The following is a 27,366-nucleotide window of genomic DNA, read 5'->3' as shown; positions in this document are numbered from 1 at the left end:
TGTAACATATTTTGGGACTTTCTTTTATGAAGCATCATAATTATCAGCCAGACGAGTATTTAATTAATTAATCAAAAAATCAGTCTCAAAACTATACATACATTATGTTGAAAGTGGGGAATTATTCAGGGTACAACATGCTACTTTCGTATTGAGTTTTATGTAGAGGAATCGATCTTCTGACAGATTTGTGTATTTACAATAATTGAAACATGATATAAGAAAGTGTGTAAAACAGTGATGTGTGATCTTCTGCGATGGTAGCTGGCATGCCCAACTATCGTCAAACACCTAGACTCTAAATATCGCTCGAAGTGTTTGCGAGATATTTATTTTTAAAGGTTTAAGTATCATTGTTTATATGTTGTTCTGGCATAAAAATGGTTCAAATGGTTCAAATGGCTCTGAGCACTATGGGACATAACATCTGAGTTCATCAGTCCAATAGAACTTAGAACTACGTAAACCTAACTAAGGACATCACACACATCCATGACCGAGGCAGGATTCGAACCTGGGACCGTAGCAGCCGCGTGGTTACGGACTGAAGCACCTACAACCGCTCGGCCACAGCGGCCGGCTGTTCTGGCATAAGTTCCATAATTTTACAGTATAATTACTGTTAAAACAGTTTCCTGATCACCAAGATTTACTTATATTTTTGTTACGACGTTTCTGTGAATTACTATACAATTTCATAGTATTCTGTTGTAGCCATTACCTGACATACTGTGATCTCTGCTATCTTTGACGTCTGCACCCTTTGTGCCCTATGCTAACCATTTCACTTCACTTGTAGCATTCTGGGTAAACCAGGAGTTCTCATATACTCAACATACAATTCTTCCCAACCAAGCAAGCTCGCTGTGCTACTAACCAATGAGCAGCTACTCAGGCAAAGAGATTCTGTAGCAAGAACTTCTGTGTACCAGGAGAAGCTAGCTCCACACTCGGCTTGTTAGGAAGTGACTTCAGAATGACATGCCACTCGATCAATCCATGCGACAGACGCCAAACCGATTTGTCGTATTCCGCAGTTTTGGTACTATAGCTTGCAGAGTGCCATATCAAGACAATGGAGCATTGAAGATTTCTCACAAAAACGTCACACTCAGCTGGATTTCTTACAATTAAATGGCAATAATAAGGCACCAGCAGCAAAAGCCTCAAGAGACTCGAAGATAAACAATACTGATGTTCCAACTTGCAAATCCCCGACGTAGCGTGTCAGCAATTTGTCAGATTGTGAAAGATGGACTGTAAGGGAGTAGGTTTGTGTCCCTCTTATCCTAAAATTTTTTCATCTTAGCGTTTGTAACACATTTTGGGACATTCTTTCATTTGTTTAATAGATGTATGAATTGCAGTGTTCTATGTTATTTATATCTAAGGGTGTGCTCTCAGGAATGAATCACCCCTATTTTGTGACTTCTGTATGATTAGTAAACAAAGAATGAAATCGCTTCGGGTGGAACGACCAGCAATGATATTCCCATTCTGGGTTGTCACAAATATTTGGCTGACTTTTTACGATATGTCGCGACTCTTGAGGGAAGGAAGGGTTAAGATGCGCTTGATGCACGATATGTATACCTGCCCTCATTCTTCCAACCAGTCCAACATCTAGTTGCTGTCATGACTGAATTTCCCACAGATCTGCATATTACGAGATTTAACGAGCCTGCCAAATGATCCTTTTAATCTCTATCAGGTGCTGATAACACTGTCTCACTTGAGTTTCGGCATTTCCCTGTTCTTCACAGTGATCACTCAGTATCTGACGCTGTTCACGCCCCTCATATACCCCACCAGCCTTGGTAACAACACTTATGCACTGTGGTGGCCATTCTACGTGTCACTGGGAATTGCACCTGTACTCAGTTGCATTCCCTCCAGTAGTGTGTACATGTTCGAAATCACATTGCCATCTGACCATGTATTCTGGCTGCTTCCTTTTTTTTCTTTGTCAGACAGTATATATGCAAACTTTCTTTACTTTCCGAATACGCCTCGTATTTTATATTACTTTAGTTTCGTCCCTCCTCATCAACAAGGACCAGCAGTCGGACGTCCACTGCGGCTCTTCAGAGAACCGCTTTGTTCAGAACGAAAAAAAATAGCAGGTGGACACCAGCCATGACTAGGTTGAAATGAAAAATGAAAATGTGTACAGCTGTTTATGGACATAACCATCTTCGTCTTATCAGTACGAACCTACCACAAAACAACAAGGTGCAGAAATTCTCACGAAGTTACAGGTTCAAATGGCTCTGAGCACTATGGGACTTAACTTCTAAGTTCATCAGTCCCATAGAACTTAGAACCACCTAAACCAACCTAACCTAAGGACATCACACACGTCCATGCCCGAGGCAGGATTCGAACGTGCGACCGTAGCGGTCGCGCGGTTCCAGACTGTAGCGAATAGAGCCGCTCGGCCACCCCGCCCGGCGAAGTTACAGGGTCTCATGACGTAACCAACGTGTAAGCCAGTGTGACACATGAGTTGAACAATATCTCAAAGAAGATCTTATCTGATATTTCAAATCGATGCATGAATGTTCGATACGTTGTTCTCAGGTGAAGGGAAGTTATGTAGAACACCTGAAGCATTAAAACCATTATCTTCAATTTTCTCTATTTTTTATTAATCCAGTTACTTATTTTAAGTTTTGTACTGATGGGGTATGGTGAACTGCTTCATTTATTCTGTGTCAGCTACAGGCTTTGGAAATTCAGTGATATTGTAGAAACAATACTGAGTGTAATGAAATAAATTTTGTCAAGTTGTTAAATTAAACACAGTACGTCGACTCAATACTTCATGGCTATCTGACAATAACCGACTAGTACACGATTGAAACATTGTAGTAACTTATAGGTTTTGACAGGTCTGGAAACTCGAGCAAAATGTGGGTGGGAAACAGAAGTTTCTAGCTTGGCTAATACACGGCTGTCAGTGGTGGGAGGCACATGGAGTATTCATCATACACTTTGGGACTGCTTGCGATACTTTTGTCCTAAACGCATGTTGCTAGATGGCGGATATTTCGTCGCTTTTTGAATCACAGTGTTCCAAGTCGAAATACAAGTACACGATAGGTTACAACTTTCAGAATAACAGGAAACAAAGTCGCCAGGACCCGACAAAATATCATGAAGAAGTGGAAATGTCGCCATTGTGAGAGAGGCAAACATCATTATCCCAAAACTCTGCACACGTCAACATGTACACTGTCCTTGGACAATGAGCTGTGAGTCTGTAAGAAAAATGTTACATTTGAATTTTTAAATGCTGAAGTCTTCTAAAACAAAAACCTTATTTGCAAAGATCGCAATTATTTGTACAGTGGTGACTAGTTAGGCAAATTTTAACTGCCATTTTCAAATCTGAAAATGCGTAATATGTAAGCTAAAAGAGAATGTTCGACATGCCTATGTAATATTACTTGACAGAGAAAGAAGTAAAAGAATTACATACCATATTACTACAAGCAGTAGCTTCCATATTCAAGTCGAATATTCACCAGCATGTTATATCTTATGCACCTACATGTTTGAAGACGGCAGTTCAAATTTGCTGAAAACAGTCATCACTATAAAAACAATTGCGAACTTGGCAAATGAAGTTTGCGTAATAGAAGACTTCAACATTTACAAATCCAGATCGCCTCCTACAAGGCTGATTACGTTAGGTAATTGAAATTTGAATATGTGTTGTAGGAAATCTCCAAGATACGGGTGCAAAAGAACGTCCCCCCCCCTCCCCCGCCCTCCTTGTCACCCAATATCACCCTGGACTGGAGCAACTGAGCATATCCTTCGCCAGGACTTTGATCATCTCTCATCATGTATTGAAATGAGGGGTATCCTATCCAAGATCCCCCCCCCCCCCCTCCTAATGTGGTACTTCGCCTCGCACCCAACCTAAAGTACATCCTATTCCTTCCCTAATTCACTCCCACTCCCAGTCCCTTGGCACAGCGGTCATTTCCCTGTGACAGACTAAGGTACAAAACATGTCCAATCCACCCACCCAGCACTTACTATTCCAGTCGCGTCACAGGCTTATCCTACCCCATCACAGGATGGGCTGCCTGTGAAAGCTACCATGTCATATACCAACTCTGCTGTAAACAGTGCACACGTCTGTCAGTATCACTACCAACCAGCTGTCTACCAATATGAATGTCCAATTTGTTTCAGAGAATAAAGATGCTCACTCAGTGGCACAACATGCAACTGAGCATAACATGCTCAATTTCGATGGCTGCTTCACAGCATGACCATCTTAATCCTTCTCTCCACCACCAACTTCTCTGAAGTATGCAGGTGGGTGTTATCCTTACAACATAGCCTTCACTCACATAACTGTCCTGCCTCAATCTCTGGTAAATCACTCCCCCCCACACCCTCCATCCAATAGTTTCCCCCTTTCTCCATCAAGTCACCTAGTTCACATACAATGTCACCCACAGCGTGCACTACTCCCCACTGTCTTCGACAGCGATGCATCACGTGCCTAGCCTGTATACCACTCCTGCCACTCCTACCTCTCTCATTCCTAGCCGGCATACCGCCAGCCACCTACCCTCAATTCCTGTGCCTGCTTCACACCTTCCTCTCCCTCTACCCACCACACTCGACGCTAACCCCACCACAACCTAATCCACTTGCTGAAATGAAGCAGTATTCCTTTTAGTCCAGCTGGCAACACTTAGAGGCATAGGTGTGTGTATGCATGCATGCTTATGTGTGTGTGTGTGTGTGTGTGTGTGTGTCTGTGTTTGTGTGTGTGTGCGTGCGTACATGCGTGTGTGTTTTTTGTGTGTGTTTTTCTCTAGCTCATAAAAGGATTACTCCGAAAGCTAGGACGTTTTCTTTCTTTCTGTTTGCGCCTATCGACAGCTCAACACTTCTGCTTTTGGTGAGTAGTCTCCTTTAATCTAACAGTATTTACATATGAGTTTAAAATTACGTCCTGGTGAAGTTCTGGTGATTCAGCAGATGAGAGATAGGAAGTTTCAATAATGAAAAGACACTCTGTGCGTATTAGAATGACCTTTGAAGACGCACAAACACAACATCGTTTATGAGTGAACGGTGCACTTTCACATAACTGAGTCAGTTAATTAACAGAATTATCGCTTTAGCTCCCTGAACAGCCTTGTGCTGTACTCCCCACATGTGGTGTGCTGCTGCTGTTGGTGACGTAACTGGAATCTTGGAGGGGGAATGCACAACAGTGACAGTGTGCTCAGAACGTTATGTACAGGTGCTGAAGACATTCTGTCGACCAGAATTGTGGATGTGCCTGATGCACACAGAACTTTCTGTTTTCAAAAGGATGATGAAACATCACAGACTTCAAATGCATCCATAACAATTGTGAGTAACATTTTCCTTGGACTCTCCATTACTCGTTTACGTGAATCCAATTGTGGCTTATTCTTTTGGGGGTTTTTGAAATGGTTTGTCTGTGTTCACAAATCCAAAGTTCAGTGGAAATAAAAGCTAGTATTAAAAGAAGTGGTGTGTTAGATTGATCAATGATTCTTTGCTTGAGTTGTGAGCAACTTATGGCAGAGAATTGAAAATTGTATTCAGGATAACAGTCGACATTTCATCGACATAACTTTTCTTAAGTGACACTATAAATCAAATAGATACATAGATATATAAAGTTTTTTCTTGAAAAAAAAAGAAAAGAAAAGGAAACGTACTGCCGTTTATTTCAAAACTGTCCATTCTCCATTCCCCCCAGGTCACTTATTTTTTATTTACTGATAAAGTATAAAGACTGTTCGTTTGTTCAGTATTAAATTAAAATTTACTGTTTACCAAATGGTTCGTTACATGTCTTTGGAACAGTGGTACATTATTACTTACGGCACCATAGCTGTGGAACGTAAGGTAAAGCTTGAGGCGATCGATGTTCCTGTTGATGTGGTTCCTCAGGTAACTGGTCTCCACTTCGGAGAAATCCATAGGCCCGGCATAAGTGTCAGAACAGGGGTCGCTGCTGGAGCCCGTCTCTGAAAAAGCAGAAATGTACAGCTTGCAGATTAATACATATCACTCTCTGTGGTCAAAAAAAATCTAACTCGAGTCCACAGCCTACGTCACTCAGGTTATCTACTGACGTAGCTCTGAGCTGGGAGTACACTAGTTTCAATCCTGCTGTGGAAGAAAATGTAGTCAGCAGTAACTGGCCAGGAATGGAAGGAGATATTGCGACTTCCATACGACCACTCAAAGAGTAGAGGGAAGATTTGTGCATATATGTACATGCGAGAAGTAGCCATACGGTTTTCATTATTGCTCAAGAAAGGTCATGTATTCATCTTTCCCATGTTGATGCTCTTCTTTCCTTCTGTGCTTGCTCAGAAAAAACTAGAGAGATATTCCACTTTATGAAGGCAGTGTTTGTTTAGTTTTACTTTACCCAAACATATTTCAGCATCTTTGTGCTATCTTCAGTGAATTTTTTTTATTTCTCGATCAGAAAATTATTGTGATATTATAACATTTGCATTTCAGCTTAAAGTTACTCGTATTTTTATATGTAAAGGAGTGAAAACTAGCATCAGTTTTTTGCATTGATTTACATATACAATTTATGACACGCGTTACATAACTAAGACAAGGAATATTACATGTTTATGCTGTGGCGAAAACTAAGTCCAGAATATTAGTGAACAACAAATATTTATATAGTTTCATTCATCCCTTACATAATGATAACAAGTTATTTTAGCTTGATAGCTGCACAACTACCATAAACAACAAACCGTTTTCTATTATTCTACTCCAAAATTCGTTTCCTATCGAAAATCGCGTTGTTTAGCATTTTAAATGTGTTTTCGGGTTCTGTAGACTTGTCGTCCCTTATTTTGGATCTGTTAATATACTTATTGCCTCTGTTACTGGAAGTTTTGCTGGTTACACATGCGTTTTTGTTCATTATGTCACAAAAACACAAGATTTCAATTGGCGTTTAACATGTTAGTGTGTCTGTATTTTGCTTATTTGTTTCATTGTGCGCTTATTAGATGGCTGGCGCGTGAGTTTCTAAATACTGTTATTATTCAGGGTACTTACTGTATGTATGTGTATGTGTGATGTGTTCGTTGAGGTGAGAAGGTGAGGTTCTTTATATAGTTCTTCTGTTCCAGGAAATACTTTTTTACTGCATTGCAGAGTGATATTTATTCATTCAGTATGTTTTTCTGAGGATTATGCTCTTCGGCTGTTAATTTTTGGAGTAAGTTATTGCTAGCATCAAGAATTTTCAGATCTGTTTCTGTGATTTTAGGGTAGTGATTCTGTGCCACTAGATGCTCTGGAAATGTTGGGTGAGAGCTCTTAATTTATAATGATCTTAGATTTTGTGTCCATCTGGTTCTGAAGTTCCTACACGTTTCGCGCACATATACAGACTGGCAGTAATAGCAAGTTAACTGATAGAGACCAGACTGGCTATCCTTATCAATGTTAGTGGTTTGTCTTCCAAGTTTGTTCTGTAATGTGCTGCTAGTTCTGTATGCTATGATGAGCCCCTCTACATTTAGTATGTTTCCTACCCGGTATGTGAATTGGTTCTTGTTTGCCATTACGTGCCATTTGTAGCTTACTGTCTGCTAATAAGTTGCGTATTGTTTTGTGTCTGTCTGAGCGCGTGTTTCATGATCAAATGTTATCCATTTATGTACTTTGTTGTTTACTTTCTCTACTGTTTTCGTATCATTGATACTCTCTAGTACTCTCTGAAGTTGGGCTGTTAAAATGTTTTGTATGTATCTATCCTTGGGGAACATGTCCACCTATACATGCAGTTTGCTTTTTCTTGGCACGATAGCACCTACGAGCAGAACAATTCAACTTATCATACAGCTCACAGTGTACATGCGTGGTTCTAAGAGCAGTAGGACAAGGTTACCGTATCCCCCCAGCGAGTAAACTCCCCAGATTTAAACCTAATGAAGAATCTATAGGACCAGCTCCATCGGTCTGTTCACGCAATGGATGCTCAACCGCGAAACCTAGCGCAGCAGGCCACAGGCCTGGAGTCGTCATGGCGCCACATCCCTGTCAGTACCTTCCAGAATCTCCACGACTCTCTTCTTGCACATCTCGTAGCAGTCCGTGCTCCAAAATGTGGTTATTTAGGCTTTTGACTGGACATTTTATACGAAAGTTACAGCTACCAATAGCAATCATATGTCTTCCACTCGGGAAACAAAGGCCGAAAACTGAGTCTCTTAGAACCCCCAGGAGATAAATAAATATTTGGCACACAGTCCATATTTATCTAATTCTTCCCACACTCTCTCCTACTTCCTAGTCCTCTACTTTTCCGTACATTTATTTAAATGTGACTATGTGCTCCATATATTCTGTTGTTTGATTATATATACATGTCCCCTACAGTATAAGATTAATTATTCCACTAAGACATGGTTTAGATTAAGTATTTTCTGTCAATATTTTCAGTTACACCTTTATTCTGTTTCAATTCCAGCTTCCATAAATAAAGCTTTTTCAAGCTATTTCTCAGTACTGTTAATTTCTATTTATTTTATTTTATGTTATTGAAATGCTTAATTTCATTTAATTTTTATACAGACGAATAGGCTGTTTAATCACGTCTATATCAACCCTTCTTTGTTGACCACGATGCTTTGCTCATGTTGTCCTCTTCTTCCCCCACCTCATCATCTCATGTTTTCCGCGTGTTGTTGTTGTGGTCTTCAGTCCTGAGACTGGTTTGATGCAACTCTCCTTGCTACTCTATCCTGTGCAAGCTTCTTCATCTCCCAGTACCGACTGCAACCTACATCTTTCTGAATCTGTTTAGTGTCTTCATCTCTTGGTCTTCCTCTACGATTTTTACCCTCCACGCTGCCCTCCAGTACTAAATTGGTGATCCCTTGATTTTCTCAGAGTATGCCCTACCAACCGATCCCTTCTTCTAGTTAAGTTGTGCCACAAATTTCTCTTCTCCCCAATTCTGTTCAATATCTCCTCATTAGTTACGTGATCTACCCACCTAATCTTCAGCATTCTTCTGTAGCACCACATTTCGAATGCTTCTATTCTCTTCTTGTCTAAACTATTTATCGTCTATGTTTCGCTTCCATACATGGCTACACTCCATACAAATACTTTCAGAAACGACTTCCTGACACTTAAATCTGTACTCGATGTTAACAAATTTCTCGCCGGCCGAAGTGGCCGTGCGGTTAAAGGCGCTGCAGTCTGGAACCGCAAGACCGCTACGGTCGCAGGTTCGAATCCTGCCTCGGGCATGGATGTTTGTGATGTCCTTAGGTTAGTTAGGTTTAACTAGTTCTAAGTTCTAGGGGACTAATGACCTCAGCAGTTGAGTCCCATAGTGCTCAGAGCCATTTGAACCATTTGAACAAATTTCTCTTCTTCAGAAACGCTTTCCTTGCCATTGCCAGTCTACATTTTATATCCTCTCTACTTCGACCATCATCAGTTATTTTGCTCCCCAAATAGCAAAACTCATTTACTACTTTAAGAGTCTCATTTCCTAATCTAAAACCTCAGCATCAGCCGATTTAATTCGACTGCATTCCATTATCCTCGTTTTGCTTCTGTTGATGTTCATCTTATATCCTCCTTTCAAGACACTGTCCATTCCGTTCAGCTGAACTTCGAGGTCCTTTGCTGTCTCTGACAGAATTACAATGTCATCGGCGAACCTCAAAGTTTTTATTTCTTCACCATGGATTTTAATTCCTACTCGGAATTTTTCTTTTGTTTCCTTCACTGCTTGCTCAATATACAGATTGAATAACATCGGGGAGAGGCTACAACCCTGACTCTCTCCCTTCCCAACCACTGCTTCTCTTTCATGCCCCTCGACTCTTATAACTGCCATCTGGTTCAAATGGTTCAAATAGCTCTGAGAACTATGGGACTTAACATCTGAGGTCATCAGTCCCCTAGAACTTAGAACTACTTAAACCTAACTAACCTAAGGACATCACATACATCCATGCCTGAGGCAAGATTCGAACCTGCGACTGTAGCTGTCGCACGGTTCCGGACTGAAGCGCCTAGAACCGCTCGGCCACCGCGGCCGGCCTGCCATCTGGTTTCTGTACAAATTGTAAATAGCTTGTCGCTCCCTGTATTTGACCTCTGCCACCTTCAGAATTTCCGTCTACATTTTCTTTATATTTAAAAATATTTAGCTTTAAAATTTTCAGTTAAGTCACTATTCCACCACCAAAGAAGACATTTACTTTGTATTTGCAGCTCACTCTGCAAGTGTAATATATTTTTGAATGCTGTTCAGCAGTAATACACGCTATGTGATCAAAAGTATCCGAACACCCCCCAAAACACTTGTTTTTCATATTAGGTGCATTGTGCTGCCACCTACTGCTAGCTACTCCATATCAGCGACCCCATTAGGCATTAGACATCGTGAGAGAGCAGAATGGGGCGCTCCGCGAGACTTCGAACATGGTCAGGTGATAGGGTGTCACTTGTTCATACATCCGTACTCGAGATTTCCACACTCATAAACATTCCTAGGTCCACTGTTACCGATGAAATTTGTAAATTTGTGGTAAGGTCTTATGGGACCAAACTGCTTAGGTCGTCGGTCCCTTAGCTTACACACTACTTAATCTAAATGAACCATAGCTTACGCTATGGACAACACCGATGCCCCAGGGAGGACTCGAGCCTCCGACGGGTGGGTCCGACGTGATAGTGAAGTGGAAACGTGAAGGGACACATACTGCACAAAAGCGTACAGGCTCTCCTCGTCTGTTGACTGACAGAGACCGCAGACAGTTGAAGAGAGTCGTAATGTGTAATAGGCAGACATCTATCCAGACCATCACACAGGAATTCGAAACTGCATCAGGATCTACTGCAAGTACTACGAAGTTAGGTGGGAGGTGAGAAACTGGGATTTCATGGTCGCGCGGCTGCTCATAAGCCACACATCACGCCGGTAAAGGAGAAACTACGTCTCGCTTGGGGTAAGGAGCGCCAAGATTGGACGATTGAACAGTGGAAAAACGTTGTGTGGAGTGACGAATCACTGTACACAATGTGTCGATCCGATGGCAGGGTGTGGGTATGGCGAATACCCAGTGAATGTTATGTAATGCCAACAGTGAAATTCGAAGGCCGTGGTGTTATGGTGTGGTCGCGTTTTTCATGGAGGGGGCTTGCAACCCTTGTTGTTTTGCGTGACACTATCACAGCACAGGCCAACATTGATGTTTTAAGCACCTTCTTGTTTCCCACTGTTGAAGAGCATTCGGAGCTGGCGTTTTCATCTTTCAACACGATCGAGCACCTGTTCATAAAGCACGTCCTGTGGCGGAGTAGTTACACGGCAATAACATCCCTCTAATGGACAGGCCTGTGCAGAGCCCTGATCTTAATCCTACAGAGCAGCACTCCGTGAAGAATGGGCTCCCATTCCCCAAGAAACCTTCCAGCACCTAATGTATTCCTGCGAGAGTGGAAGCTGTCATGATGGCTAAGGGTGGGCCAACAACATATTGAATCCCAGCATTACCGATGGAGGGTGCCACGAATTTTTATGTCATATTCAGCGAGGTGTCCGGATACTTTTGATCACATAGTGTATCTTGTTTGACAATGACAGCCAGTTAAGCTCTGACAATCGTTTTGTACGTGGAAAATAGGTTAATGCAATAAATAAATGCTCTACATTATCCACAATTTTGTGCTTTTCATTTGTAAGGCTAACAAGGAATTCCCACCATGGTCCATAAAATTAGTGTTTAGTGTGTTTGAGTCGTAGGCAATAAAATGAAAATTTCATATGCTGTATGAAATTGCTCTTACCATTCCAGTGAAAATTGAAGTTCCTGTTACCGTCCACTCCAACACATGTTACGATTTCGGTAGATCGGGTCTTCCTCCACATACGCTCCTGCGACAATAAAAATGCAAGTAAGAAGAGATACGTATCTAACTCTACGAGGCGTGAGTAGAAGCAGTTGCGCTCACTAATGGGGAAATTTTAATGCATTTCTCCTATAAAATACTGATATTCATTATAGAAGGAAATGTAATTACATACATTGCTCCAGAGCTTGGGATAGATTTATGCAGTAGTAGTCTTGTTTATGATTACAGCGTGTCCAAGGTGTTCGGCAACGGCGCTACTGATGTAAATAAACAGGATTACTAACTGTTTTCTTCTGTTCAAGAATGAACTTGTATTTTGTACACATCCATTTTATCAGAAAAGTGGTTTCGATAGAATAAGAAGTTTTTATTGCAAATGCTATTGACATTGAGGCGCTACGTTTCTTCGTGATACTACAAGTACAGAAATAAAGCATTAGGTTTTTGACAAGTAGAATTTTCATACAGGAAGTCAATATTTTGACATTAATATTTCCATATGACGTCTTGAATGACGAATGCATGTGGGACATAAGCATGTAAAAGCCACTTTTAGTATCTTATAAATTGGACCCCAAAGGGAAGCTCAGTTTGACACGAAGACCATGAGCTAAACTAAGGCATGTTTCAATGGCTTTCTCCATGGTTTGGCACGTGGATCAAGTATAGAAACATGGAACAGAGTTCCGAGATCACAATAGCACTGAAAACGCATAAAAAAGACTCCTAGAATGTTTGTCGTTTCTACTCTTCATATTTGTACAGATAATCATACAAACAATCATGGTGGAACACAATTATGGTTCCAGCGACCGCCCCATTATCTGAATGGTCAGCACGTCTAACTGCAATGCAGCTGGCCCAGGTTGGATTCTCGACGAGGTCCGAAATTTTCTCCGCTGGGAGACTACATGTTTTGTTGTGCTCATCGTCATTTCATCATCATCGACAAGAAAGTCGCCCTTTTGGTGTCAACTGGAAAGACTTGCAATTTGGCAGCCTAACTTCTCAATGTGGGGACTTCTAGCCATCTATGCCAGACGATCATCTCATTTCACGGTTTAGTGGGGTGCTAGGAAGAATGTCTAACATATCGGGTCAAAATTATACAGACGCTAGAGAATCCTAAACTGAAAATTTTCATACAGGAAGTCAATAGTTTGAAATTAATATTTCGATATGACGTCTTGAATGACGAATGCATGTGGGACATAAAGCATGTAAAATGCGTAATTTTATAGTAAACAAATCCCTGCCTCATCGACGTTGGTAGTGCTATTTAGTGAAATAGTAATCAGGAATTTGCGATGGAGATCGACAGTAGCGACTGGTTGTCAAAGACTCGTTACAGAAACCTGTAAACGTGCATTTAATGTATGATGCAGGGGGATGTAGCTCCAGGAAAACAGCAGGAAAGTGTTTTGTTATTTTGTCATCAGTCTTCTGAATGGTTTGTTGCAGCCCGCCACGAATTCCTCTCATATGGTAACGTCTCCACCTCAGAGTAACACATGCAACCTCCGTCCTCAATTATTTGCTGGATGTATACCAATCTCTGTCTTCGTCTACATTTTTTGCCCTCTACAGCTCCCTCTAGTACCATGGAAGTCATTTTCTCATGATTTAACAGATGTCCTGTCCCTTCACCTTATCAGTGTTTTCCACATACTCCTTTCCTCTCCGATTCCTTACCTTATCAGTCCACCTAATTTTCAACATTCGTCTGTAGAACCACATCTCAAATGCTTAGATTCTCTTCTGTTTTCCCACAGTCCATGTTTCACTCCCATACAATGCTGTACACCAGACGTACATTCTCAGAAATTTCTTCCTCAAATTAAGGCCGATATTAGATATTATTAGACTTCTCTTGGCCAGGAATGCCCTTTTTGCCATTGATAGTCTGCTTTTGATGTCTTCCTTGCTACGTACGTCATTAGTTATTTTACTGCCTAGATAGCAGAATTCCGTAACTTCATCTACTTCGTAACCATCAATCCTGATGTTAAGCTTCTTGCTTCCCATTACCTTCGTCATTACTCCCATTCCATACTCTGTACTCATTAGACTGTTCATTCTGTTAAGCAGATCATGAAATTTTTCTTCAGCTTCACTCAGGATAGCAATGTCATCAGCAAATCGTATCATTGATATCCTTTCACCCTGAATTTTAATTCCACTTCTGAACATTTCCTTTATTTCCATCATTGCTTCCTCGATGTATAGATTGAACAGTAGGGGCGAAAAGCTACATCCTTGTCTTACACCCTTTTTAATATGAGTACTTCGTTCATGGTTGTTCACTCTTATTATTCCCTGTAGGCTGTTGTACACATTGTATATGACCGGTCTCTCCCTACAGCTTATTCCTACATTTTTCAGAATTTTCAGCATCTTGCACCATTTTACATTGTCGAACGCTTTTTCCAGGTCCACAAATCCTATAAACATGTCTTGATTTTTATTTAGTCTTGCTTCCATCATTAACCGCAAAGTCAGAATTGCCTCTCTCGTGCCTTTACCTTTCCTAAAGCCAGACTGATCGTCATCCAGCACATCCTCAATTTTCTTTTCCATTCTTCTGTATATTATTCTTGTAAGCAACTTGGATGCATGAGCTGTTCAGCTGATTGTGCGACAATTGTCAGCTCTTGTCGTCTTCGGAATTGTGTGGATGATGCCTTTCCGAAAGTCAGATGGTAAATCGCCAGACTCATACATTCTACACGCCAACGTGAGTAGTCGTTTTGTTGCCAGTTCCACCAATGATTTTAGAAATTCTAAAGGAATGTTATCTATCCGTTCTGCCTTATTTGATCTTAAGTCCTCCAAAGCTCTTTGAAATTCCGATTCTAATACTGAATCGACTCCTGTTTCTTCTTCTATCACAAAAGAAAAATCTTCACCCTTATAAAGGCTTTCAGTGTATTCTTTCCACCTATCCGCACTCTCCCCTGCATTTAACAGTGGAATTCCCGTTCCACTTTTAATGTTATCACCCTTGTTTTTAATATCACCGAAGGTTGTTTTGACTTTCCTGTATGCTGAGTCTGTCCTTCAGACAATCATTTCTTTTTCGATGTCTTCACATTTTTCCTGCAGCCATTTCGTCTTAGCTTCCCTGCACTTCCTATTTATTTCATTCCTCAGCGACTTGTATTTCTGTATTCCTGATTTTCCCGGAACCTGTTTGTACTTCCTCCTTTCATCAATCAGCTGAAGTATTTCTTCTGTTACCCATGGTTTCTTCGCAGCTACCTTCTTTGTACCTATGTTTTCCTTCCCAACTTCTGTGATGGCCCTTTTTAGAGATGTCCATTCCTCTTCAACTGTACTGCCTACTGCGCTATTCCTTATTGCTGTATCTATAGCGTTAGAGAACTTCAAACGTATCTCGTCATTCCTTAGTACTTCCGTATCCCACTTATTTGCGTATTGATTCTTCCTGACTAATGTCTTGAACTTCAGCCTACTCTTCATCACTACTATATAGTGACATGAGTCTATATCTGTCCCTGGGTACGTCTTACAATCCAGTATCTGATTTCGGAATCTCTGTCTGACCATCATGTCATGTAACTGAAATCTTCCCGTATCACTCGGCCTTTTCCAAGTATACCTCCTCCGCTTGGACAGAGTATTCGCTATTACTAGCTGAAACTTGTTACAGAACTCAATTAGTCCTTCTCGTCTCGCATTCCTTGTACCAAGCTCATATTTTCCTGTAACTTTTCCTTCTACTTCTTCCCCTACAACTGCATTTCAGTCCCCCATGACTATTAGATTTTCATCCCCCTTTACATACTCTATTACACTTTCAATATCCTCATACACTTTCACTATCTCTTCATCTTCAGCTTGCGACGTCGGCATGTATACCTGAACTATCATTATCGGTATTGGTTCGCTGTCGATTCCGATAAAAACAACCCTATCACTGAACTGTTCACAGTAACACACTTTCTGCCCTACCTTGCTATTCAAAACGAATCCTACTCCCGTTATACGATTTTCTGCTGCTGTTGATATTACCCAATACTCATCTGACCAGAAATCCTTGTCTTCTTTCAGTTCACTTCACTGACCCCTACTATATCTAGATTGTGCCTTTGCATTTCCCTTTTCAGATTTTCTAGTTTCCCTACCACGTTCAAGCTTTTGACATTCCACTCCCCGACTCGTAGAATGTTATCCTTTCGTTGATTATTCAGTCTTTTTCTCATGATAACCTCCCCCTTAGCAGTCCCCTCCCGCAGATCCGAATGGGGGACTATTCCGGATTCTTTTGCCAGTGGAGAGATCATCATGACACTTACAGGTCACATGTCCTGTGAATTCACGTCACGTGTCTTTAATCCGATGGTTGCCATTGCCTTCTGCATCCTCATGCCGTTGATCATTGCTGATTCTTCCGCCTTTAGTGGCAGCTTCCCACACCTAGGACAAGAGAGTGTCCTTAACCTCTGTCCGCTCCTCCGCCCTCTTTGACAAGGCCGATGACAGAATGAGGGTGAATTCTCATGCCAGAAGTCTTTAGCCCCTAAAACTGATTATTAATCAAATTTTAAGTAGTGGCGGGATTCGAATGCTGGACCGTAGACGTTTTGATTATGAATCAAAGACGCTACCCCTAGACCACATTATTTTACGTCCAGTATTATTTAAGATGGTGTCGCATCACGTGGAAAAAGATTCATTAACAGCACGCATCGAAAAATAAAACCGAGCGAGGTGGCGCAGCGTCAGCACACTTCGGGAGGATGACGGTTCAAATCCCCGACCTTCCACCTGAATTTAAGTTTCTCGTGATTTCCATGAATATCTACAAGCAAATGCAGTGATGACTCATTTGAAAAGCGCACAGCAGGTTTCCTTTTGTAATCTGAGCTAGTGTTCCTCCTATAATGACCGGGTTGAAGACAGTGCGTTAAACTCCAATCAGCCTTCCTTTCCTGATTACGAAAAATACAGCGTGCAGAGTACTAATGGAGTGGCTCGTCCGGCGAGCGTCTCAGTCTAACGCGCTGCTTCCCAAGCGTGAAGGCGTGCCGGTCTGTGACACGAATCCACCCAGCGGATTGGTGTCGAGGTCCGGCGTGCCGGCCAGCCTCTTGATGGTTTTTAAGGCGGTTTTCCATCTACCTCGGCGAATGCGGGCTGGTTCACCTTATTCCGCTTCAGTCGGCGATCGCTGCGCAAACACTGTCTCCACGTACACGTACACCATAATTGCTCTACCGCGCGAACATTCGGGGTTACACTCGTCTGGTATGAGACATTCTCGGGAGGGAGAGGGCGGGGGGGTGGAGTATACTGGGGCCGAACCGCACAGGAACCCTGGGTTCGGCGTGGGGCGCGGGTGGGGTGGGTGGACTGCTGTGGCGTGTTGTGGGTTTGTGAACCACTGAGGGCTACGGCAGGACGAAGCCTTTCTGTCGTGTCTAGCTCCCTGGTTTAAATACACAATACTAATGGAGTAGCAACTACACCCTGTCATAAGCACCTACATCCACATACACTCCTGGAAATTGAAATAAGAACACCGTGAATTCATTGTCCCAGGAAGGGGAAACTTTATTGACACATTCCTGGGGTCAGATACATCACATGATCACACTGACAGAACCACAGGCACATAGACACAGGCAACAGAGCATGCACAATGTCGGCACTAGTACAGTGTATATCCACCTTTCGCAGCAATGCAGGCTGCTATTCTCCCATGGAGACGATCGTAGAGATGCTGGATGTAGTCCTGTGGAACGGCTTGCCATGCCATTTCCACCTGGCGCCTCAGTTGGACCAGCGTTCGTGCTGGACGTGCAGACCGCGTGAGACGACGCTTCATCCAGTCCCAAACATGCTCAATGGGGGACAGATCCGGAGATCTTGCTGGCCAGGGTAGTTGACTTACACCTTCTAGAGCACGTTGGGTGGCACGGGATACATGCGGACGTGCATTGTCCTGTTGGAACAGCAAGTTCCCTTGCCGGTCTAGGAATGGTAGAACGATGGGTTCGATGACGGTTTGGATGTACCGTGCACTATTCAGTGTCTCCTCGACGATCACCAGTGGTGTACGGCCAGTGTAGGAGATCGCTCCCCACACCATGATGCCGGGTGTTGGCCCTGTGTGCCTCGGTCGTATGCAGTCCTGATTGTGGCGCTCACCTGCACGGCGCCAAACACGCATACGACCATCATTGGCACCAAGGCAGAAGCGACTCTCATCGCTGAAGACGACATGTCTCCATTCGTCCCTCCATTCACGCCTGTCGCGACACCACTGGAGGCGGGCTGCACGATGTTGGGGCGTGAGCGGAAGACGGCCTAACGGTGTGCGGGACCGTAGCCCAGCTTCATGGAGACGGTTGCGAATGGTCCTCGCCGATACCCCAGGAGCAACAGTGTCCCTAATTTGCTGGGAAGTGGCGGTGCGGTCCCCTACGGCACTGCGTAGGATCCTACGGTCTTGGCGTGCATCCGTGCGTCGCTGCGGTCCGGTCCCAGGTCGACGGGCATGTGCACCTTCCGCCGACCACTGGCGACAACATCGATGTACTGTGGAGACCTCACGCCCCACGTGTTGAGCAATTCGGCGGTATGTCCACCCGGCCTCCCGCATGCCCACTATACGCCCTCGCTCAAAGTCCGTCAACTGCACATACGGTTCACGTCCACGCTGTCGCGGCATGCTACCAGTGTTAAAGACTGCGATGGAGCTCCGTATGCCACGGCAAACTGGCTGACACTGACGGCGGCGGTGCACAAATGCTGCGCAGCTAGCGCCATTCGACGGCCAACACCGCGGTTCCTGGTGTGTCCGCTGTGCCGTGCGTGTGATCATTGCTTGTACAGCCCTCTCGCAGTGTCCGGAGCAAGTATGATGGTTCTGACACACCGGTGTCAATGTGTTCTTTTTTCCATTTCCAGGAGTGTATTTACATACATATTCTGAAATCCACTGTGAAGTGCATGACGGATAGTACTTAGCATGGCACTACACTGATGAGCCGAAACATAATTGCCACGTGCTTAATAGCTTGTTTATCCATCTTTGGAACAAAATACATCACTGATTGGTCTGACATTTTGATAGTAAGTTTGTGGAGATATGTGACATTAGATTTCTACCCACAGGTCACGGAATTCGCCCAAAAGATGGGCCGCTGATTTGCGTAGTTGGTGATGGTAGCCACTAGCGATCCAGAAGCGTGTCATCGGATTTACATCAGAGGAATCTGTTCGCCGAGACATCAACGCGAGTTCAGTATAACGCTCCTCAAACCACTGTAACCAGTCTCTGGCTCCGAGACACGGATAGTTACACTACTGAAAGATGACGTCGCCGTCAGGGGAGACATCAAGCACGAAGGCATTCGGGTGGTTCGCAGCTGTCAGCGTGTCTTCGATTACTACCACAGGTCGCATGCAGGCGTAGGAGAATGTCTGCCACAGCATAATGCTGCTTCCAACAGCCTGCGTCCGTGACGCGCTGCACGTCTCGAGTCGCCATTCTCCTCGATGACGGCGTTTGTGGAGACGGCCAGCGACCTAGTGTAGCAAAAACGTGACTTACCAGAAGAGCTGAAACGTTTTCATTGACTGACAGTCGAATCCCAATGGTCCTTTGCCAACTGCAATCATAACTGACGATGTCGTTGGCTCAACATGTGTGCAGAGAGCTCCATGTTCAACAACGTACGATGAACGGTGTACTCCGAAATACTTCTGTGTGCACCAGTTTTGTGCTCTGTCGGCAGAGATGCCGCGGGTCACCATCTGTCCTACTTTACAGAGCAGACAAGCCTCGGAACACCACGTTCTGCGAAGAGTCGTGGAAGTCCAACCATTTAGCGCCTAGTGATAGCTTCACTGTCCTCCTATCTCTTTCCATGGATGATCACGACAGTAGCACGTGAACATTCCACTAGCTTCGCCGTTTTCGAGATACTAGTTCCAGGCTTTGCGTAATAATAATCTGCCCTTTGTCGGAGTCGTTTATCTCAATAGATTTCCTCGTTTCAGCCCACACCTTCACTTGCGTGATCCACCGTCCGTGTCATCTCCGCTTACATATTTTTGTGTCACGTGCCCGCAACGCCACCAGGCGGCATCCAACGTCGCGACGGTCAGTGGTCGAAATGTTTTGGCTGATCAGTGTGTGTGCTTTGGTTCCTTCCCGTTGCTGTCGTGCTTATGAGCGTAGTAAGGATGACTGTTTAAATGTCTCTGGGTGTACTGTAAGAGGTCTTACCTTGTCTTCACGGGAGCAATACGTAGGGGATAAAGAGAATACCTATACTTTCCGCTCAGTACGGTTTTTTGAAACTTTTTATATAGACGTTCGCGGGAAAATTTGTGTCTTTCTTCAAGCGTGTGCCAATTCAGATTTTCCAAACTTTCCGTGACGTGCTCTCGTTATTCAAACAAACGATTCATGTCGGCGTTATTTGCATACTTGTAGTATTTCCTGTTAGTCCTATATAGTATACCTGACGAATACCCTAAGATCGGACGCACAATTGATTTGTAAGTATATTGCAAATGAAACAAAGTCTGACACGTCCTTTACATGCAATTAAGCCTATGTGTTTGGTCGATTTCATATCCATACGAACCCTTTTCCCCAGGTATTTACATGAGTTGTGATACATTGATATTATAATCAGTTCATACCACACTCTAATACAATAAATAAATGAAAGAATATTTTAAAAGATATCAAATTCACCGTTGACTGTAGAAGCTACTATTATCACAATTGCCATTTCGGCCTTTAGGCCATTTTCAGGTCGAAGTGCAAAAGAGTTTGCTTCACTAATTGACAGACCTATCCTATACAGTAACATCAGGCGATTATTTCTACAGTGAAAAGCCTATTTTTGACGATGACATGTATACATGACAGAGGCTTTTAAAGTTTGCCATGTGCTGAAGCAAAATATTTTGCAGTACCACTTGAAAATGGCGCAAACGCCGAAATTCCGATTGTGAAATAAATAATTTCTACAATAAACGGCGAATATGATGTCCTTTAAAATATTCTACAGGACCTTGAATCGCGACCATGAGAAATTAAAAAAGACGATTTTCGGCAGTATGTACCATCTGACCGATTTACGTCATGCCGCATTGGCAATAGTTATGAAAATCAGACTAATTACAGAGTGCACAGAGGGGCTTTAGCAGTCATTTCTCCCGCACATAGAACTCAGTTGGAATACGAAGAAAGCATAACATTCAGTACGATGTTAATAATCCTCTTCCATGCACTTAACTGTGTTTTACGGAGTGAGCATGGAGACGTAGGTGCAAATGTCATTCCTAATGGAATCTTCTAGGGAAATGATCGTCTGGGAAGACATTCTTTTCTGAACTGTTTGTATAATGGGAAAACCGTAAATTTCACAGTAATTGCACTAAACAAACATTGATTATCAACTATGCACCACCGTCTACGAAACTTAAAAAAAGGAAAGAAAGAAAGAAAGAAAGTCCACGCACCAGGAAGGAATTATCCGGATGGGACGGAAATCGGTAGATGTGATGTATTTGCACAGAAAACAAATGATAACAGATTCAAAAAAATTGGATGATTTATTCAGTTTATTCAAAAGAAAGAGCTTCACAAATAGAGCAAGTTAACAACGGATTGGACAACGTCTGCCCCTTATGCAAGCATTTATTCGGCTTGATGATGACCGACATGAAGTCAACGGATGGCCTGTCGAGGGATACCGTGACAAAGTAGGACCAATTTGAGCGTTAGATCATCAAAATCCCGAGATGGTTGGAGAGCTCTGCCCATTATGATTCAAACGTTCTCAAGTGGGGTAAGATTTGGCGACCTTGCTGGCCAGTGTAGGGTTTTAGAAGCACGAAGACAAGCAGTAAAAACGCTCAACGTGTGTGGGCGGACATTATCTTAATATGTTTGAAATTTTTGAAAACATACTCAGCGAGCTTAAAATTTGTTAAAATTAAAATTTAAAACAGTCTTGATCGCAATTTTCTTTATTGGAGTGAGTGAGCGGCTTCGGATCTTTCATAGAGTCATCTTCAGACTCTGTAAAGATGTATTGCCAAAGCAGTGTAGACGTTATACTAAGCATATAAAAGATATATAAAAATAAGGTAAATAGTAATAAATTATACCCAGATCGGTGGATGGACACTGCCAGACGAGTTCCGTCGACCCTCGGCACTCGTGTAACTGCTGACTGTTCATGGAGGGGACGGGTATTAATAGGCCTGGGCAGACACACGTGTTTTCTGACTGGCTACTTATGATGTCATACTCAGAACGGTGAGTGTGTCCAGCCCTATTAATACCCGTCCCCTCCACGAACAGTCAGCAGTTACACGAGCGTCGAGGGTCGACGGAACTCATTTAGCAGTGTCCATCCACCGATCTGGCTATAATTTATTACTATTTACCTTATTTTTATATATCTTTTACATGCTTAGTATAACGTCTACACTGCTTTGGCAATATATCTTTACAGAGTCTGAAGATGACTCTATGAAAGAGTCGAAACCGGTCACTCACTCCAATTAAAAAAATTGCGATCAAGACTGTTTTAAATTTTAATTTTAGGACATTATCTTGCTGAAATGTACGTGCAGCATTGTTTGTCACGAAGGGCAACAAAACGGAGCACAGAATATCGTCGACGTACCGCTGTGCTGTAAGGCTGCGAGTGACACCCAAAAGGATCTTGCTATGAAAAAAAAAGCACACTAAATATTATCCCTGATTGTCGGGCTCTATGGGGGTGACATTCAGGTTGGTATGCCACCGCTGCCTGTGGCGTCTCCAAACACGGCTTTGCTGGTTATAGGCAGGTCCCTGCAACCATCTCGGCCTTTGACGATCAAAAGCGCCATTTCGACATAATTTGGCACGATACCCTTCAAGAGAACAATCGACAACTCTATCAATCAATGCCAAGCCGTGTAACTGCTTGCGTAAGGGTCAGAGATGGACCAACGCGTTATTGACTTGCGCAATTTGTGTAGCACTTTCTCTTCAGTAAATGGTCCAAATTTTCTGAAATGCACGTACATCACATCTACCGATTTCTGCCCCATCGGGATAATTTCTTCGTGACGCCTCTTAAAGTGTATAAATATAAGTTCCCCTATAGTTTCTGGAGTCTTTACCGTTGTGAAGGTGTACTCGTAACCATCAGGGTTGATCACGGGTATGATGTGCCAGTCGACGCTATCCGTGAGGGCGCTCTCTTCAGCGTTCTCGACCAGCTGGTTGATGACGTAGAGGGCAGCAGCAGGCGCGATCCACTCCCTGGCGTGGATGCCGGCGTCGATCAGGATGATCGGCCTGGTATCGTCACCTCCGGAGGATATCTTGATGATACCCAGGTCGCGGCCCGCATAGCTATTCCCAATGGACTCTACTGTCACTGTGTCGGAGTAGTTGGAAGCCAGATCCGACAGATATTGTAGAATCTGTAACACCAAGGAGCAGAACCGAAACCACGCAGTGTTAAATTATAGTTTAATATCTGATTAAAGAGGTGTTGTTTGACAGTAATTATGCCGTTTGTGTGGGTTCTTAACCACAAATCTATGTTATTCTATGACATTGCTACAAAACATTGTTGCTTATTACGTATTATTACTGCAATGTTAGCCAAATAGCCACGAAACATCACACGTTAAACTTATAATCCTAGGAGAAATCGACACAGTTCTTTCCAGCTAATAAACAGATATGCAATAAAATAGAATGAGGGAGTGCAAAGCTCCTTGCCTTCACTGAATAATAAGAGAATGATCTTTGAGTTTGGTGAGTTTGGCCACTATGGACAACTGTAATACCCTCACACAGTGAGATCAATAAGCTTAGGTGTGCAACTGATTATAGCTATTATCTGTGGTTACCTAACAACGGAAACGTTGTACGACAGTTTAAATAATCAAGCCCGAGAATAACAGATTTTCATTTGCTCCAGTTATTGAATATCGGTACAATGCACAAGTAGTCTAACAGGGAGCACCATTTTCTAAAAATTTGGTTGAATGCACACAAAAAAGACGTTAACACTGTTGGGAAGTAGGAAATTATATGGTAGACTGCATGGGGAAAACGCAACAATTTAACCTTTTCTGGGCAGCTCAAAAGTTCAACGTGCATGAGACAAAATCACAAATTGTAATCAAATGGGCAGTTCAAGTTGAGTGCCATAAAAAGTAAGAAGCTTGCTGCTCAGAATACAGATTGTACAACTGCAGGAACTTACGTTTCACCAAAATCATCAAAGCATGCACCAATCAGCAGCAGATGGTAGTGAGGGGAGGGGGGGGGGGGGATGCCAAAGCCGAAGCAATGGAAATGGAAATGAGCGTTTGGCGTCATTGGCGGGGAGGCCCCTTACGTGGCAGGTTCGACTACCTTGGCGTACGTTTTAATGCATTCGACGCCACATTGGGTGACCTGCGCGCCTGATGAGGATGAAATGATGATGAAGACAACACAATACTCAGTTCCTCAGTGGAGAAAATCCCCGACCCAGCCGGGAATCGAACCCGGGCCAGTAGGACGACAATCCGTCACGCTGACCACTCAGCTATTGGGGCGGACAAAAAGCCGAAGCAACCAGAACACGAATGTCTTGGAACTTCGTTGTCTGTCCTCAACCCTCTACTTTCAAAAAACTCTCCATGGAGTTGGCAATGCAGTTGGCAATGTGATGGGTGACAATATCGCTTATTTCATGAAAAAACAAGGAAATGCAGCAGAAACTTTGTGCCCTCGGTGTACAACACCTACATTAACAAACATGAGGTTGTTAGTGGCCTAGATCAGTGTCTTCTCAATTGGTCGGCCTCTTTGCACCAAACACAGTGGGGGGTCTACTAAACCAAACTGATTGAGCAAAGTTTTGGAGCAAACAACCCTCTTTTCACACTGGCTGGGCGGCGCCATGGCGCCTCTACGTTCGATGTTTGTCCAGACAAGGTAAAAACTTCATACTCAGTTATGCTTAGCACGGTATGCCGTGCCCTCAGATAGGCCTTTCACTGGCTTTGTCCGTCTGCCCGTCTGGGGAAGCTCGCCCCTTCTGACTACCTTCTGCCGACAACAGGACTCTGAGACCACACTTGGAGTGCGCCTAGCCAGCGCGAAAAATGCAAAGCGTTCCTCCCAAGCCTACATGTCCAGTACTACCAATAAAATAATCATGAAAAAGTGGAAAATGAAACAATATAGCTTATCTATATGTGGCAGTAATGCCACAATATGCTCCTTATGTTCTATTGCCGCCTTTGACTTGCAGATCAGTCTGGGGATCGATGAATATTAATTGTGAATGGTGGTAAATGGTATTATACATCATTTCTGAGAGAAAACTCAAAACTTTTTGACTGATGCTGCAGATGTGTGACGGGAACTCAATCGGTAGCCTTATATAGACATTATAACACACAAATAGTCACTGCCTTAGTCAAAGAAAAGTTTCCACTTCATGCCCATGGTCATTAACCTAATCCTAGATATTTCCAGCCAAACAAGCACTGGTGATATTATGTTGGAAGAAGCAAACCGCAACTGAGTAAAACTACCGCACCAGTGAGAGACCGTTTTGAGTCGTCAAATATTGTGTAAGTTTACAACGAAAAATCTTGCTATCCAGTTTTAAGTAATATAATCAATAACAGAAAGAATATGTGTAACTTTAACGTTCATGCTGACTTCAATATTTATATGGTACAGGTAACTCCATAAGTTTCCGAACAGTAAATTCATTCTACATAGTCTTTTTGTCAATTTTACCAGTTAACGTTCCAAACGGATTTTGATATAGATATTAAGTATTCGTCAGAACAGCGTACATCTGTTACATATCGAATGAGGTTTGCTGTAAGATGACAGGTGCTTTACCACAACGTTTTTCATGGATTCGATGTCTCACGAAGACTGAACAATGTCTCTGTAGCACCCACACCTGAGGCTGCCCACTGACCAAAACACAAACCTTTTGTCTCCTGTTCCCTGTTACTGTCAGTTGATCTCCTTGTAGCATAGTCTTGGTTTCGCTCAGTCTTTCCCTTTACTGTGGGTGTTTGCTGTTTACATAATTAAGTCATCCGTTGTATTTTGTTGGTGCGATGCGTCCATGTTAATTTTGATACCTTAAATATTTTCTGTGTTGTCGTTATCAAAACCAGTTTGTACTATTGTTCACATATACCCATTTGTTTCAGTCTCTTACAATTCCATTTAATGTTTCTGTTTTATCGTTGTCATTCCTAAGATCTGTAGGAGTCGCCCACTGCCATGCTGGGAACCCCTACTATTTTGTGAGGATGCATACCAAGGAGTTGTGTGGCGTCGTTAGATGCAGTAAAGCAGTAGTGAAGATTATTCCATTTATTGCTCATAACACAAGTCGTTGCTGTGCCTTCTGCGATGGCTGGTGTCTACGTAATCTGGAGAGGAATGCGCTGAATCCAACAGCAGACTCACGGCTGCTGAGGACGCTACATCAACCCGGATCCTGGACATTTCCAGCCAAATGTGAAGTGGCGTTATGTCTCTGATACCCAGGGGAGGCTGTTTGCCGGCCGCTGGCGAGGTTGGCATGCCCTGTTGGTAGCCCTGCTTGGAGATGGCGGTGATCGCGACATGTGTGTTTGGTTCAGGCGCCATTTTGCGGAGTACTCAGTCCCTCCCAGATCACTGCCCGTATTGTCACCTCGGGAGGACCGCACTGTCTAGTACCGTGATGTGTTGAATGCTGTACTTGGCCCGGCGGTTTTGTAGGCCGTAAGACTCGTGTAACGCTGGAGTTTCAGGGCAGCTTCTGCCCTGGACTGGAGCCGTGTTGGTTGGCCCCCTGGACAACCCATTAGGCTAGGCGCAAATTGAGATGCGTATAGCGCGTGTGGCTCGACGCAGAGTTTTTATAACTCCACAGGTTCAAATGGGACCGCGCATATTGCGACACGACGCGACTGGGACGCGACACGCGCCTGCGCCAAGTCACGAAGCGTTGTGGTTGTGCAACAGTTTCTCGCGCCGCGCGTCGCGCGTGCCTCGCTGGCACCGTGGGAAATTTGAGGCTGGGAGCGGAAAAGTAGCCCGGCCATATGCTCACATCGGAACGGTGCATATGAGCAGCCCATATGATAAATTTTGCCTTACTGTGAACTAAATTTCATTGCCCTTGGGTACTGTTTCGTTTTTCGCCATTTAAACGCTCCATCTCTCTTCGTTAGTACATTATACTTTTCTGTTATTTATATATGCATAGTTTTGTTTTGTTTTTCTTCTGTCAAGAAAGATGCATACTTCAGTAACTGATGAGCCATTGGCCGCTGCAATTGTATCATATGCCTCCGCGATGTTTTCAGATCGTAAGAATGGACAGAGGGTAGTGAATAAGGAAGCAAGGAATATTATAAAAT

General features: G+C 43.2%; 1 protein-coding gene across 1 annotated transcript in view; it reads right to left on the bottom strand.

Moving 5' to 3' along the window:
* Positions 1-27,366, bottom strand: part of LOC126482107 (carboxypeptidase B-like) — an 82,293-nt gene that overhangs the window by 15,038 nt on the left and 39,889 nt on the right. The window contains exons 4-6 of the mRNA XM_050106083.1: positions 23,098-23,403; positions 11,866-11,953; positions 5,890-6,035 (exon numbers count right to left, since the gene is read on the bottom strand). Of these exons, the coding sequence (XP_049962040.1) occupies positions 5,890-6,035; positions 11,866-11,953; positions 23,098-23,403 (540 nt within the window). The remainder of the gene's footprint in view (positions 1-5,889; positions 6,036-11,865; positions 11,954-23,097; positions 23,404-27,366) is intronic.

The sequence above is a fragment of the Schistocerca serialis genome, chromosome 5, assembly GCF_023864345.2.
Source record: "Schistocerca serialis cubense isolate TAMUIC-IGC-003099 chromosome 5, iqSchSeri2.2, whole genome shotgun sequence".
NCBI classification, from domain to species: Eukaryota; Metazoa; Arthropoda; class Insecta; order Orthoptera; family Acrididae; genus Schistocerca; species Schistocerca serialis.
Note: the sequence above shows the minus strand (reverse complement) of the source record. Positions and strands in the feature narration are given on the sequence as shown.